This window comes from Plasmodium yoelii (assembly GCF_900002385.2).
Source record: "Plasmodium yoelii strain 17X genome assembly, chromosome: 4".
In the NCBI taxonomy this organism is placed as follows: domain Eukaryota; phylum Apicomplexa; class Aconoidasida; order Haemosporida; family Plasmodiidae; genus Plasmodium; species Plasmodium yoelii.
In genome coordinates, this window is record NC_036176.2 from 645638 (window position 1) to 662018 (window position 16381).

At 18.8% G+C, this 16381-nt stretch overlaps 3 protein-coding genes across 3 annotated transcripts; 2 read left to right on the forward strand and 1 right to left on the reverse strand.

Annotated features, from left to right (window-relative positions):
* Window positions 1–1290: 1290 nt before the first annotated feature.
* Window positions 1291–2222, forward strand: PY17X_0415100 (conserved Plasmodium protein, unknown function; the record flags this gene model as incomplete). Its single annotated transcript, XM_725063.1, has 2 exons — window positions 1291–1320; window positions 1461–2222. 2 exons carry the CDS (start codon window positions 1291–1293, stop codon window positions 2220–2222), a joined length of 792 nt encoding a protein of 263 aa, XP_730156.1.
* A 1387-nt stretch (window positions 2223–3609) lies between these two features.
* On the forward strand, window positions 3610–4305 carry PY17X_0415200 (conserved protein, unknown function; the record flags this gene model as incomplete). The annotated part of the gene is made up of 1 exon (XM_725064.1): window positions 3610–4305. One exon carries the CDS (start codon window positions 3610–3612, stop codon window positions 4303–4305), a length of 696 nt encoding a protein of 231 aa, XP_730157.1.
* A 762-nt stretch (window positions 4306–5067) lies between these two features.
* PY17X_0415300 (uncharacterized protein) lies at window positions 5068–7863 on the reverse strand (the record flags this gene model as incomplete). The annotated part of the gene is made up of 1 exon (XM_725065.2): window positions 5068–7863. One exon carries the CDS (start codon window positions 7861–7863, stop codon window positions 5068–5070), a length of 2796 nt encoding a protein of 931 aa, XP_730158.2.
* Between the last annotated feature and the right edge of the window lie 8518 nt (window positions 7864–16381).

A 16381-nucleotide genomic window follows, 5' to 3' on the forward strand; every position in this document is an offset into this window, starting at 1 on the left:
AAAAAGCTCTTAATATGTGTTTAATAAAATATGCTTAATATAAAGGGGACAGTGATGTTAATTTTTTTTATATGTTAGCATGTGCGCAAATAGTTATTGAAATATGGGTATGTGTGCCCGAAAATAAAAATATGTAAATATGTTGTTTTTTTCACCTCTTTAAATATATATATATATATAGAGAGAGAGAGAAATAGAGAAAGAGAAAAAAAACAAAAGGAGTGAGAGGAAGCGTGAACGAAGGGATGCTATAATTTTTACAAAAAATAATTATTGTACATTAATAATATATATAATTATAATTTTTACTTGACCAACGATTTTTATTATAATAAAAAATTTTAAAACCAATAAACAAATTTTGTTAGCAGTGTTAGTAAGCTTAAAATAAAATACAATTCAAGAATCGCGTCATAACCAGCCCCCCAAATATATGATTTATATAAATATATTATATTGTTTTCAAAGTAACAAAAAAGTTACATTTTTAACCTTTTTTTTTTTCTGTTGTTTAAATTTTTATAATATATAAAATAAATAGTATATAATATAAATGTTACAAATTCATAATTACTATATTGTTATTACATGCATTACTTAAATGTGATATTGTTCGTTTTTCGTATGGGTACATAATTTTATTTATTGTTAAAAAAATACAATATATTTATAATATTTTGCTTCGTTTTTTTTTTATAAGCTTTTTTGATAAATAAATTTTATATTTCCAGCACCAAGTACATTTACTTATATATATTCTACGTATTTATTAAAAGAAATTATTTAATATGAATTTATGCTTTTAAAAAAATTATTCATATTACTATTTCATATTTAATAAATGCCTAATATAATAATTGTATGTTTATGTTTTAAACTTAAACAGATTTTAATTAAATTAACAATTATATATATATATATATAGCATGTATTTATCTTTGTATACCTTTTAAATAAGTCTTAATGCAAATATATTAGATTGATCTTTTAACATAAAAAACATTTATTTTATATAATTAATTCGTACCATTTAGAAATCAAATTAGATTATATATTTTTTTGCATAACAAAAATATTTTACTTTTTGTTTAAGGGTAAAACATATCATACATATGTATATGTACCTATGTGAATTGAATAATATTATATGCACGTGTTTATGTAAATAATTAACATAGTTTTTGTTTTTAAAACGTATTGTAAAATATATTTACATGCATATAATTTAATATTTCAATTAATATACAATTTCAAACGTATTTTAAATGACATCAATAAATAGACCTTAAAATGAATTCAAATTGTTCATATGGCAATGAGGTAGTAATATATGTTGATACATATGTTGATTATATATGTTGATTGCATGTTGATTGCATGTTGATTGTATATGTTGGCTATATATGTTGGCTATATATGCTGGTTATATACATAATGTTTTTTTTCATTATGACTTTTAGGACGAAATAAATATAATAGAGGAAAACTACCCCCAAGTAGTGAAATTAAAATCACACAACAGTGTTGTATATGATGATAAAACAAATATAAATATAAATAGTAATAATAACAATTATAATTATATTAATAATGGTACTAACATAATTGGTAACAATAACATAAATAATAACGGTCACTCTAATGTTAATTATATAAAAAATAATGTTAATAATAACTATTTACCTAAACATTGTTCTGGAAATGAAGAATTAAACGATAATAATTGTATGAATATAAAATTTAACCAAAATATGCAACATAAGAGATGCCATGATTTTTATAATAATAAAAATTCCTTTCAACACTATTTGAAAAAATTAAAAACGTGTGGAATTGATGCTGATGAGCTGAGAAATATTTTAGAAAAGCGTTTTTCATATGAGCGTGATAATCATTTACATAAAACAATTCAAGATGATGATAAAAAGGGAATGGGAAGTGAAACAAACTCTTCTTCATCTAATCATGAATCCTTACACCTATATAGAAAAGTTAATTTTCGAAATAAAAATAATAGGAGCAAATCAAAAAATAAAGGAAAAAAAAGAAAAAGAATTAATGCAAAGGTTGATAAAAAATTTATTATAAAATGCAGAACTTGTAAATTTGTTAATCCAAATGGTTTTAAAATGGGAGATTATTATTCGTGTCAAAATTGTGGATATAATGATTTTTCAATAATTAGATCAATTTCACCAAATAATGGTGAATGGGACGATTAAAATTCCTACATATTGTGTGTGTATGATTTTTTTATTTTATGCTTTTGAGCAATACCATATACTAGTAGTTATTTTATTCGACGTGTTACTTATATTTTACAGTTTATTAATTTTTTTTGACTTTGAAATATGTCATAAGCATATTTATGTATACATTTTTTTTTTTTTCATCTTTTAGTATTTAGTGATATATATGAAAATTTTTTATTAATGTAGTATTTATTCCTAATATTATTATTTTACTTTGATTATTTTTTTAATTTTTTTTGGCCCATTTGTTTATATCCAAATAAACTTTTAATTTAAAATTATATGTGACTCTACATAAATTAAATATATGTATAGACATTTTTTTCCAATAAAAATAAAGAAAATTTGATATCACAAGATATTATTATGAATCTGTATATAGAAATATACAATATAGTTTTAAAAATTTAATCAGTTTAATTTCTTTAATCCTATATGTTATATATACATTTGAATATGTGTATGAATTTTTTTAAAACTTTTGAAAATCTTAAACCATTTAAAATATAAGAACATAAACTGATACATCCTTGTTTCGTTAAATATATATCGAATAAGGAAGAGTTAATTTTTTTATGCTAAAGTTTTTATATATATTTCATCAAACATTATTATTATATAAAGGAGTATAAATATTAAAATGTCTTATATTAAAATATATTACGTTTATACTTGAAATTCTATAGTTTTATATAGTATGTATTAACGCAATAAATTACGCTTTTGCTAAAAACTAGGATAAATAAGCAATAAATATATTTAATATATATATAGTAATAATAATAATAATAACAATTTCATCATGAATGAAGTTATTTTAAAATTAAACAAATGAAACATTTATAATAAATTGGGAACATATTATATGCGCCAATAAATACATATTTATGCGTATATATGGATGAATATTTATGATTTGAAATCAAGTTTAATTTTTTGTTCCGAATAAATAATTTTTATTTAAAAACTTAAATAATAAAAAATAAAATATAGCAAAAAACGAAAGAAAAAGTGAATATTATAAAAAAACATGTTTTGAAAGTTTTTTTTGATAAATGTGGCCATTGAAGAAAAATAAAAAAAGGCGTAGTTGTTACCATTTGTACAAAACTCAAATATATTTCAATATAAATGCAGTTATATGTTAAACAAAACGATAGTAAAAAAACAATACTAGAGAAGTATGAGTGTTGATATAATTTAAGTATATTATTATAAAATAACATGGGAAAGGAGCACAAAAAGTGCGAATAAAATCGTCTTTTTATTATTTATTTTGATTCTCATTTTGATTCTCATTTTGATTCCCATTTTGATTCCCATTTTGATTATCATTTTCTTTATACCAACAGACATAATGGGAGGGCATGGTGGATTGAACATCCTTCCACAAAAAAAATGGAATGTTTATAGGAAAGATGTACAATATAAAGTAAACTATGATGAAAACAAACTTATAAAAGAAGAGGAAGCAAAACAGAGAGAAAAAAATAAATACGAATTTGAAAGTACTATTACTCAATTGAAAAATAACATTTTGAATAATAATGGAAAAAAAAGTACAACTGAACAAAAGGAACACATAAACTTATTTGCAGAAGAAGAAAAAGAAATAACCAAAAGAAATAAAATGCATGAAAATTTTTTAATTAAAAAAGGACATTATATTTATAATGATCAAAATTTTAATGGAATGAACTGTATTTATGATAAGAATAGTAATGCCAAGATTATTTCAGATTTTGATAAAATAAAGAATGACGAAAAAGAATGGTTTTTAAATAAACAAAAAAAATTGCCTTTTACCAATAATCAAATGCAAGAGTTGAAAAATGAACAAAGAAATTATGACTATAATAAATCATATAGTAAGCACGGTGATAAATTTTATCAAAAAAATGACATATTTCAAAAGGACACACGCGAGCGCATTCATATAAATAGTTCATCAAAAATTGGTAAAAAAGACAAAAATAAATATGATCATATCAAGAAACTTATAAAATATAAAAAAGAAAAAGACAAAAAGAAAAAAAAAAAGGACAAAAAATAACATGTAATATTTATGGATATGTGCTATTATTTTCACCTTTGATTTTTTTTTTGGTTATATTGTCCATTTGATAACATAATTACTCAAATGATATCCAACAAAATAATAATGTCTGTTGTTTAAGATATATCTGTTCATATTACAATAGCAAAACGATACGTATAATGACCATATATATATACATTTTTTTGATGTGATGAAGAAAAAACAAATTTTATGTAATAATTAAAATGTATAGTTATTATACATGTCGCGGTTTCCAATTAAAAATATAAATTAAAATTATAAAAACATAAACATTTTAAAGTAAACCGCTTATCCGAGACCGTTCCCTTTTTTCATCGTTTTTTTTGGTGAACTAAACATGTCGAATAATTTTATAAATTATTTGTTTTATTAGTATTACATAATATTTCTATTATATATTATTTGTTTTATATATTTTTGCATATATATATTTGTATTTATGAATGCAGCGCTTTTTATTGTATTTGTATATTTTTTAAAAACTATTAAACTTTAAATTTTTAGGGAGTTCTTACAATTAAAAAAATTGCTATAAAGAATACACATATAGTGTGAATGCATATAAAACAATGGGGAAACTATATAATAAATAAAACAACATATGTTATTTATGAAATAATAATGATATAGAATCGAATACTGTAAAAAAAAATATATAAAAAACTTTATATTAAAAAATGTGAAAAGCATTTACTACAAAAGATTTTACTTCAAGTATATAACTGCATTTTATTTTTAAAAGGATTTTAGATTAATTTTGCAAATAGGACAAATTAATTTTTTATTAATCCATTCAATTATACATTCTTTATGAAAATTATGTGTGCATGGTAAGAATATTAAGGGTTCATTATGTTTATAATTTTCATAACATATGGAACACAATTTTAAGTTATTATTCTTATTTTTTTTTGTATCAAAAGGAACAACTAAAAAATCGATTTTCTCTTTAAGTACTGTAGAATGATATGCGTTTTGATTTATATTTTCATCTTGCACTCTTTCATTGTATAAAATATTATTGTTTACTCTTAAATTTGTATTTATATTACCATTATCTTCATGATTTATTGTTAATACTTGTTCAACTATAATATTTCTACCTAAATAATTATGAGGTATTCTATCTGTGTTGCTTGATATATTATGGTTATCTGAGTTTCTGATTACATAATTTACTGCCCTAACATTATTATTTCCATTAAATACATAACTTGTTGTATTGTTATTTCTATTGGTAGTTCCAACGTTATTTACAAGCGTTGTCCTGTTAAAATTTATATTATTGTTATAATTTATATTGTTTCTGTTAAGGGTAGTTCTTATGTTTCTATCATTGTTATAACCATTGACATAATGTTCTCTATCATTTCTGTTATTATTACTGAGTCTATTAATAGTATTATTACTTGTGTAACCATTAATATTGTGTCTATTATGTGTTCTTTCTACTACTAATATATTATTGTTCATGTGAGGATCTATAATACCAAATGGCTCGTAATTATTAGCTAAATTTCCCCAAGTGTTTCTATCTATATTACTAGTATTATTTACACGGTTCATATCGTTTACATTATTTATGGTTACCATGTTCATATTGTTGATCGTGTTTGTATGTATGCTATTTGATTGCATATTATGTGTAGTGGTGTTTGTTACTCTTCTTATAGGCCAAATGTTATTTGAGTTATTGTCAAAATGAGAAAATAATGGATTTTCACAAATGTAAGGATATTTATGTACTAAATTTGAGTATAAATAATTCACATCATTCACCCTTCTTCTTTCGTTAAAAGAATTATGATTATAAAAATTTACAGAATGATTAAAATGTTGTACATTTGAGGAATTTATAAAATTTCTATTTATATTTTCATTTGAAAAAATATCTTCTCTATTGCTATCACTACTTATATTTATGTTATTTTCATTATCATTACTAATAATATCGCTTCTATTACTTCTATTATTGATACCATTAATGTCATCAGTACAAGCAATAGGGGGAGTGCTAATCTCCTTTGAAGAATTATTAATATTAGTTAATTTATTTTGACAATCTTGTAATGCAGAATTAATTTTTTTATATATATTATATAATTTTTTGTATATTTTATTTAATTTTTTGTTTAATAATTCATCATCAATAGTTTCATTAGTATTTATATTAGACATATTTTTCTTTGTTATCTTATTTATATCTTTCATTATACAATCCATTGTCTTATTCACATATCTTCCTATATTATTGTTTATATTATTAATACAAGTATCAGGTATATTTTTAACTTGATTTATACTTGCCTTTAAACAATTCATCATGGAATATATACTATTAACAATATTTTTATAATTGTCTTTATTTATGCCACGATATAAATTATTGCCAATATTATTACTTTTAATACTTGATGGCTCATCTGGGTTATAAAAAATAGTAGAAAATGATTCTTTTATAAGAGATAAATAGTTATCAATTATGGTGTCATTTCCGGGTGCAATGAACATAATTGGTTCCTTTTTTTGTATTTCATTTATATCTCTTGAACTTGTATTTTTGTCGTTAGCAATTGTATTATTGTCTGATGAATCTAGAATAACTTGATTGGTGTTTCCTTTACTACGACCCAATGATCTATTTATATTTTTCTTTAGTTCTTCAATACTTGAATTATAATTATAAATAATAGATAGTTTATTATTCTCATCAATATCATTATTTAATAATTCAGATGAATTATTATTATTATACTCCTGGTTATGACTAAATATGGATTTTGATGCAGATTCAATGTCATTTTTTTTTTTTATACTAAAATTATTGTTATTTTTTTTATCTTTCAGTGCAAATCCATCGAGGTTTATAACATTTTTTCTTCTATGCTCAAAATGTTCTTTATTTGGTTCTCTACCAGATGCTAGCATGTGTGCATATAAATGATCATTCAAAATTGCTTTTTCCATTACATCTAAACATATATTACATGTTGTATATATAGTATCATTGTCATCATCATTCATTTTAATATTATTATTCTCATGGTCATAGCTACAATCCATAGCATTATTTGAGTTTTTATCATTATTAGATGAATCATTTATACTGCCAACAGTATTCCCATTATTTTCATCATAAATAGGATTGCAAATGTTATTATTACTTTCCATTTCCATTTTTAAAGGAAGTAATTCAGCTTCGCTTTCTTCTAAATTTGATGAATTTTTTCCCTCACTGTTTTCTGGAGAATATAATATATCTCTATGATTACAAATGGAATTTGAATTTATGTCTACACTATTTTCGTTTTTTCCTTCGCTTAATTCAGAAAACTCATTTTGAATTTCTTCTTCAATATTCGTTTGTTCAAATGAATACATTTTACTTGAAACATCAACACTTGAGTTCGTTTCATTAATTATATCGTCGTTGATATGTTTATTTCTCAAAATTTCTGCATTTATTTCAGTTTCATTATCATCAGTGGATATTTCAATGTTTTCATTTAAATTTGATTCCAAATAATTCATGATTTTTATTTGTTATATGTATTTATATTTATGCTTACATATATATATTTATTTATTTATACATTACTCACAAAAAGTAATTCATTAATGAATTTCTTATATTTTTTATTCTTTATAGACATTTACAAAATATGTAGTCAAATAAAATTACATTGACTTTTGGTACAAAACATTTATTATTTCAAATATATTAGAAATTCATAATATGTATATGATAAAAAAATTAACTATATAAAGATTGCAACACGTTTGTATCGCTTTATAGTGAGGAAATTGGGTTATATCAGATAACCATAATATAAACGTACTAAATAGTGTATATATACTTATAATATATAAATATTGTTCTCTATTACATTCAACAAAAAAAAAATTTATATTTTTATTCAAGGATTTTTGTAAAAATATTAAAAAAGGTATATAATTGTAAAATAAAAAAAATGTTGGTTGCATAAATATTCAAATACTTGTTCTAAATGCTTATTGTGTATTTTTTCCACAATATGCATGTTGCGTATTCGTAATAGCATTTTTTTTATTAACATATTTTTTACGATATTTTTATTTGGTTCATATTTAAAAAAAATGTACATATAATTTAGGCATTACTAAAACATAAAAATGTTGAGATATTCTTCAAATTTTAAATACTACATAGTTGCAAACAATGTAATATATAGATATATGTTAATCATAAACTTATTAGTTATTCAAAAAATTGTATTTAAAATTCATTTTTTTTATTATGGTTCATGCATAAAAAAAAATTAAAAGGCTATTTTTTTATGGTTCGTTTTTTCCTCGCACCTCAGCTTTGTGTTGTGGATACCTTTTTTATGTATATTTACTAAAGATCATAATTTTATAATATTTGGAATTTAAATATTAAAACCGACAAGTTCTATAAATTTTATGTTACGTTAATATAATGCTTTTCCAAATTTGTTATTATAAAAGCTTATTTGCCAATGGGAAATAACACTATTAATAAAGCGTTTTCATATATACAAAATAATTGTTAAATTAGCCACAAATAAGTGTTTCTATGTTTGTGGTTCCATTAAAACGATATTGTATTTTTACATTACATCATAAACAATTTATATTTTAAAAATGATGTTTTTTATATTTTTGTCCATTTTAATGAAACAAACAGATGCAAACATAAAATTCTGTAAATTATATAAAACAAATTATGTTTTTTTTATTATAATTAAAACATATTTTTTTACAAATATATATATGAAAAGATATTTCACATGTAGATGTTTTTTATAACAAAATAAATGCTTATTTTTAAAATAAAACATTTATATAACTCACTAAAAATGAACAAATGTATCCTATGCTCACTATGTAGATGTTTTTACTATTTTTAAATACATATTTAAGGAAATAGATGTCATATACTTAATTTTTCATATTAAAAATTATATGTATATTTCATGGATATATATTTGAAAATATATTACACTAACAAAATAAAAAATATAGTAGAATCAAATATCATTGGTAAAACAAATGTACATTCATAATGATAAAGACAATATATGCTTAAATTAAAATTAATTTTGTCAATCTCTGTTTTTAGCAATTAAATGGTTCATCCAAAAATTTTCATTCTGTTTCAAATCAAATAATTTCACAGGGAAAGTAAATATTGTCCAATTTCATTTTTCTAATTTCGGTGTTTCTAAAATGTTTGTCTCTTTGTAAAACAGTTGTATATGTTTTAGTAATTATGTACTTAATTTACATTTAAAACTGGTTATTCGAAAGATATATATTACTTGAATAGTAATTTTCTAAATATTTTGATTAATTTACAATATATATATATCTTAAAAATAACTTGTTCAAAGAAAATTATATATAATTTACCGTATACATTCCCCATATATTTTTTTATCAATAAGAAATAAGTATTCAAAATATGGAACATTAATTTGCTTTTTTAATTTCTTTATAATTCATTTTGTATATTTACAAATATCTTTTACGAGAGTTTACATTTATAATAGGTGTTTGTAATAAGATTATGGAATATGACAAAGTTTTTTACAGTGTCTTATTTAATATTTAAGAATGATATTCCATATGAATATGATTTACGTTTTTTAGACAAACTTTAAGTTAAATATATATTTTTCTAAAAAAATATGTAAAATTTGTAATATTATATTCCCTTATTTTATAGATATATTTACTAAAGGAAATTTATGAAATAGTCGTAAGGATTATATTTAAAATATTAGAATTAAAAATACTCCATAAAAGGAATGATCATAATAGAATATAAAGACATTTATAGATGTTAACTTTAACAAATTTATTTTGCATTGTTCTGTATGAAAAATTAATATTAAGATGCAAAATAAACAATGAATAATACGTAATCCAAATGTGATATACTGGAATTAAACATTAATAAATATGAAACCAGTTATGTTTATAAAAAGGTTATGATAAAAAATTGTTATGAATAACAAAAGTTTGATTAAATGTTTGATCATCATATTAAAAAAATTATTCAAATAGTTTAATCATGAAATCGAAAAAAATAGAAAGAATATTTACACCATATTATTATATAAAGAGGAATACCTTTATTTTCATTTTTATAATTATATTACTAATACTATAAGTTCATCTATATGGGTTCAATGAATTATGATAGACATTTTTAAAACTTACATAGTTGAAGAAATAAAAGAATCGTGATGTTATAATTCCTATAAATGTAGTTTTCTTACATTAGACATGCTGAAACATTTCATACATGTGAAAAATCATTAAAGATTGATGCAAAGTTTTGCGTTCCTAAATTCATAAATATTAAGCAAATTAACAATAAAAATGAATATCACGGAATTGTCATTTTTTTAATCTATATAATTAAAATGCCATATATAAAAATATGTTAAAGAAACAATGTTTATATAGTTTTCTTAATTTTCTAAGTATATCAATTTCTAAAAAAACATAAACTGCTTCCAAGTCAATATTTGTGTATCTTATTATATTTTGCATTCGTTATATATATAATATATATTACAATAGAAAAATGTGTGTTCAAAAAATAAAACTGAGGAATTTTTGATATAAAACTTATTTCATAAAATAAATTAAAAATAACAAACATAAAATTTATATTACAAATAAATAAAAAACATATAAGTTATATATTTAATATAAAATGTGCATAAAATATATATAATATTATAAATTAAAAATATATAATATATTATTTAAATTAATATAAAAACAATATTAATTATAATAAATAAAAATAATATATTAAAATAAATAATGATATAATTAAATATTAATTATAATAATAAATAAAAATAATTAATTAAAATAAATACCGATATAATTAAATATTATAATTATAATAATAAAAATAATTAATTAAAATAAATAATGATATAATTAAATATTAATTATTATATATATAAATAATATAATTAAATAAAATATAGACAATAAATATTAATTATAATATAATAAATATAATAAAATAAATATAATTAATTAAATATTAATTATTATATATAAATAATATAATTAAATAAAATATAGACAATTAAATATTAAATATAATATAAAAATAATATATAATTATATATATAGTGATAATTAATTATAATAATAAATAAAAATAATTAAATATTAATATAATAATATAAAAAACAAAAATATGGTATTAATAAATAATAAATTAAAATTAATTATAATAAATTTAATTAAATAAATAATTAATTGGTAAATAAAAATAATTTAATTATAATAAATAAATTAAAATATATAATATATTAATGGATTTAAATAGTTTATATTAATTAAATTATATATAATAATATATTATTATTTTATATTTATAATGGATTATTATTTAAACTATAAATATTAATTAAATTAATAAATAAATATATATTTTTATTATAAATAATATTATTTTATTAATTAATTATTTAATAATATATTATTTATTATATATTTTATTAATATTAATTAATTATTGTGTATATTATATAATTTTATTAATATAATTAAATATTTATTTATTTATTTATTTATTATTTTATTATTATTAATTATTATATATTTTTATATATTAAATTAAAATTATTATATTATTTTTATTTATTTTTATTATTTATTATATATATTATTTTATTAATATTAATTATTATATTTATTTAATAATTTTAATTATTTATTTAAATTATATATTATTTATTTAATATATTGACTAAAATTAAAATAATAATATAATATATTTAATAAAATTTATTTATATTTTAATATTTATGTAATATAATAATATTAATAATTAAATTATTATATTTTATTATAAATAATATATTAATTATTATATATTTAATTTAATTTTAATATTTTAATTAACTAATTATTATAATTAATATAATATTATATATTTATTATATATATATTTATAATTATATTTTTTAATTTATTATAATATAATAATTTTTAATTATATTTATTATAACATTTTTATAGTATATTAAATTAAAATTATTATTATATTAACATTATTAATTTTTATAAATATGATTATTATATTTTATAATATTAAATTAATTAACTTATTATTATATTTATTATATTAATTTTTATAAATATTATTATATTTTATAATATTAAATTAATTAACTTATTATTATATTTATTATATTAATTTTTATAAATATTATTTATAATTAATAATTTTATTAGATATAATTATCTGCGTTAATATATAATAAAATATATTATAATTTAAATAATTTATCTAAAGAATAAAAATATAATTACCTGAAAACATATATATACTGTTATAATATTTTAATATAACTAAAGAATTTTGAGCAATTGTATCATATATATTCCTGAAGAAGTTATATAAGAAATTATATTATGAAAACAAATTACAAAATTCATATATTTAATGGTTACATTTTTGAATATATATTACAATATGTATTAAATTTCACACATCAAATTTTGTTAGTAGTTATATTTTACAATGTATATTACTCATAATACCAAATAGACATTTTAGTATTCTATTAAAAATTTATATGCTAATTTATAAAACATTCCAAATGCCCATAATTATGTATTCGTGTTAAATGTTTATATAAGGCATTTAACATTACAATATTTTGAAGCATATTAGCATACTGGACTTTAAAAGTAAAATCAATATAATTTTTCGTAATTGTCTTTCATTTATGTTCATTGTGCAAATCGTTTTATTATTCTTATAAACAATATATTAACGAATGTTATTTATATTATATGTAATGATATAATTTGTCGTAATGATTATAGAATAGTCCACAAAAACTTAATAGTTTATTGTATGATTATATGTAAAACAAATCCAAAGCATTATTATACTTTAATTTCTTTAAATTTATGATTGATCATCTTTGATATATATAGTTTTATGTAACATTAATATTATCAAATTTATAGTATGAATTTGCAAAATCATCATACTCCACACGAAATTTAATGCGAAAAATACACAAACACATTTTTTGCTTTTTAAATAATTATTATTACTATATATGCATTTTGTTATTTTGTGGTAAAACCTATTTTATTATCTACATTCCTTTTAAATTAAAACGTTCATAAAAAATAAATAACCTACAAAAAGACAATTTCATGATATCCCATAGTTTAATTTTTAATCATTAACTAATAATTTATGCATATAATTCTAATGTATAACTAATGATTTCATGTGAAATAAAAAATGGAAAAGAATAAAATATAATTCACAGCGTTAAAGGAGAAACTATATTCATGTAAGTCCTACAATAAAAACATAATTAAGAATAATAAATAAAATGCATTTCTCATGGCATTTTATGATTTTACATCTTTTATAATTATTCCTCTATTCAATAATGTTTTGGTAATATAGTTATTTTTATTAACTGTATTATTACAAAATTACTAGCACACAATTGTATTATTCAGGATATATTATTTTTATTCCTAATTGTACTTTATAAAAACAATGAATTTAAAACTCCGTGGTGAAGCTATTAGCATTATCACAATATAAATTAAACGTATCTATATTTCCTATAATAACAAATAGTATCATAATCTGTAAACTTATACACTTATTGATGTTTTTTTCATTATCTTAATGTTATAATTTTTATTATGCGGATTTGTAATCAGTGAATATAACAAAGAAGACACTAAACTATAAAGAACCGAATTTTTTTTTTCCATAAACAAGACAAATTATAACCCTTCAAATAATGGATTAATATTTTTGCAAACATGTTAAGAGGCAATATGTAATATAAAGATATCTTTAATATCAATTTTGGGTTTTCAATTATTGAAAATTTTTTCGTTATAGTTTTCTTTACGAATTTACCAATAATATCATTAATTTTCATCTAAATTTCTTAATATAGACAAATATGTAAAATTATAAATAAAATTTCATAACAAAAAAAATAAAAGCGCTTTACAAGTTTAAAATAAGCATGTAATATAATTATAGATATGCCAAATATATCATTGTGTAATGATTTGCTTAATTTTTAATATAGACAATTCATCAAATATTATATTTTTCATAATTTGTATAGAATGAAATTACAATCACAATTTTTGCTTTTACAAAATCAAATATATCATGTGTAAATATATAAGCAAAATGAATAATTAAAATTATCGTTGTAGTATCTTGTGTTTCTAAAGTATACATGTTTTTTATTGTGTTATTGTATCCATATATTTTAAATGAAAGAAATTAAGTCCAAATTAATAAATATGAGAAATGTGTATTGTAGCTTTAAAGGAATTTATGATATATAGGTTTTATAAAAAACAGGAACTAAATCATCTTTTAATATTTCAAATAAAATCTAACAACATATTATTAGTTTTTCTTTGAGTTATTGGTGACACTAAAACTTTAATTACTTTTATTTTCTTATAATTTTTATTATATAAAAAACATTGACAATGGATACGTGGATTATAAAGAACTGTAAATTGAATTTATCTCAGGAAATTATAACATTCTCCATAAATATAAAAGTAATATATTTTATTTTTGTGCATAAGTCATTTTTTTGTAAATAAAATATGTTAATAAGTTATCATTTGAAGTATCCATTTTATAATTTTCTCATTCTATTATTAGCTAAGTATGACATGTCTGAAATAAAATAGACAAATTATAAGCTTATATTCATTTAAAGTTTAATACACTAACGTGTCATTAAATTTGTTATTAGTTAAAACTAGATTATAATAGTTGAATAAATATAATTAGAATTTAAATATATTTTTTGTCAATAATGTGTATCTTTAAAGGGCGCAAAGAATAATTTTTCTATTATTAAATAAAAAAATTATTGTATATAAGGTTTGAAACATTCTATATATAGTGTGTAAAACATGATTTTTTTGACAAAGTATATATAAAATGTTTAATATTTCATAGAAGCCGTATTTTTTATTTATCATTATACAAGTGTAAATATTAATTAAAAATGAACATATATCATTCTTCATTTTATCATCACATATAAAATGAGTTTAACAAAAATATGTCTAGTACGTTACTGATTGTTTTTGGTTACTTTGAGCAATCCTATTTTATATTATATATATTAAATATTTAAATACATACCCTTAAATAAATGTTTTGATTCCTATGAATGAGTAAAGATACAATACCAGGGAAAATATAATTAAAAGATATGTATATGAATAAGATGATGTTACATATGTTAAAATATAATTATAGAATTATATAAAATTAAATGAATTATTAAAAATATATTCAATGAAATGATAAAAAGTCATTTGGTTGCATAACTATCGAGCACAATAGTATAAACTTTTATATATAAAAAAATGTAGACTGCATGCTACGACATTGTTATATTTGTATTGTAATTTTAATTATAAATTTAAGTATATGTATATAATATTGATACTATATGTTATAAGGGAAAAGGTGCTTCAGAGCATACGTTTAATGATAAATTTACATGTATTATCTTTATATACAATTGCATAATTTACACACTATTGTATTCTTTGTATATCTTGAATATAGTAATAATTATAATTATTATTATATTAAATTCATTTAATAGACTTATATAAAGTTGTAGTGAAAATACATTTTGAATTAATATTATTGAGTAACTGATTCCGCTTTTGTGTCCAAATTTATAACAATTTCTTTATTTAATATTATCACCAAGTGTCATATATTGAGTTTTTTAAAGTTACATATCTATATAATTTAAAATGAAATATATATGTATTTTTTGTATGCTTCACATTAGATGATAAATTAGTAAAATGTCATAATATATTTTAGTATATCTTTTAGTCTGATTGGGATACATATTTATATTTACATTTCTTGAATATATAAAGAAAATTATATTTTTAATATATTTTTTGGTATGATTTATTTATGTGTAAATATTTTTTCTTTTAAATGTGTTAA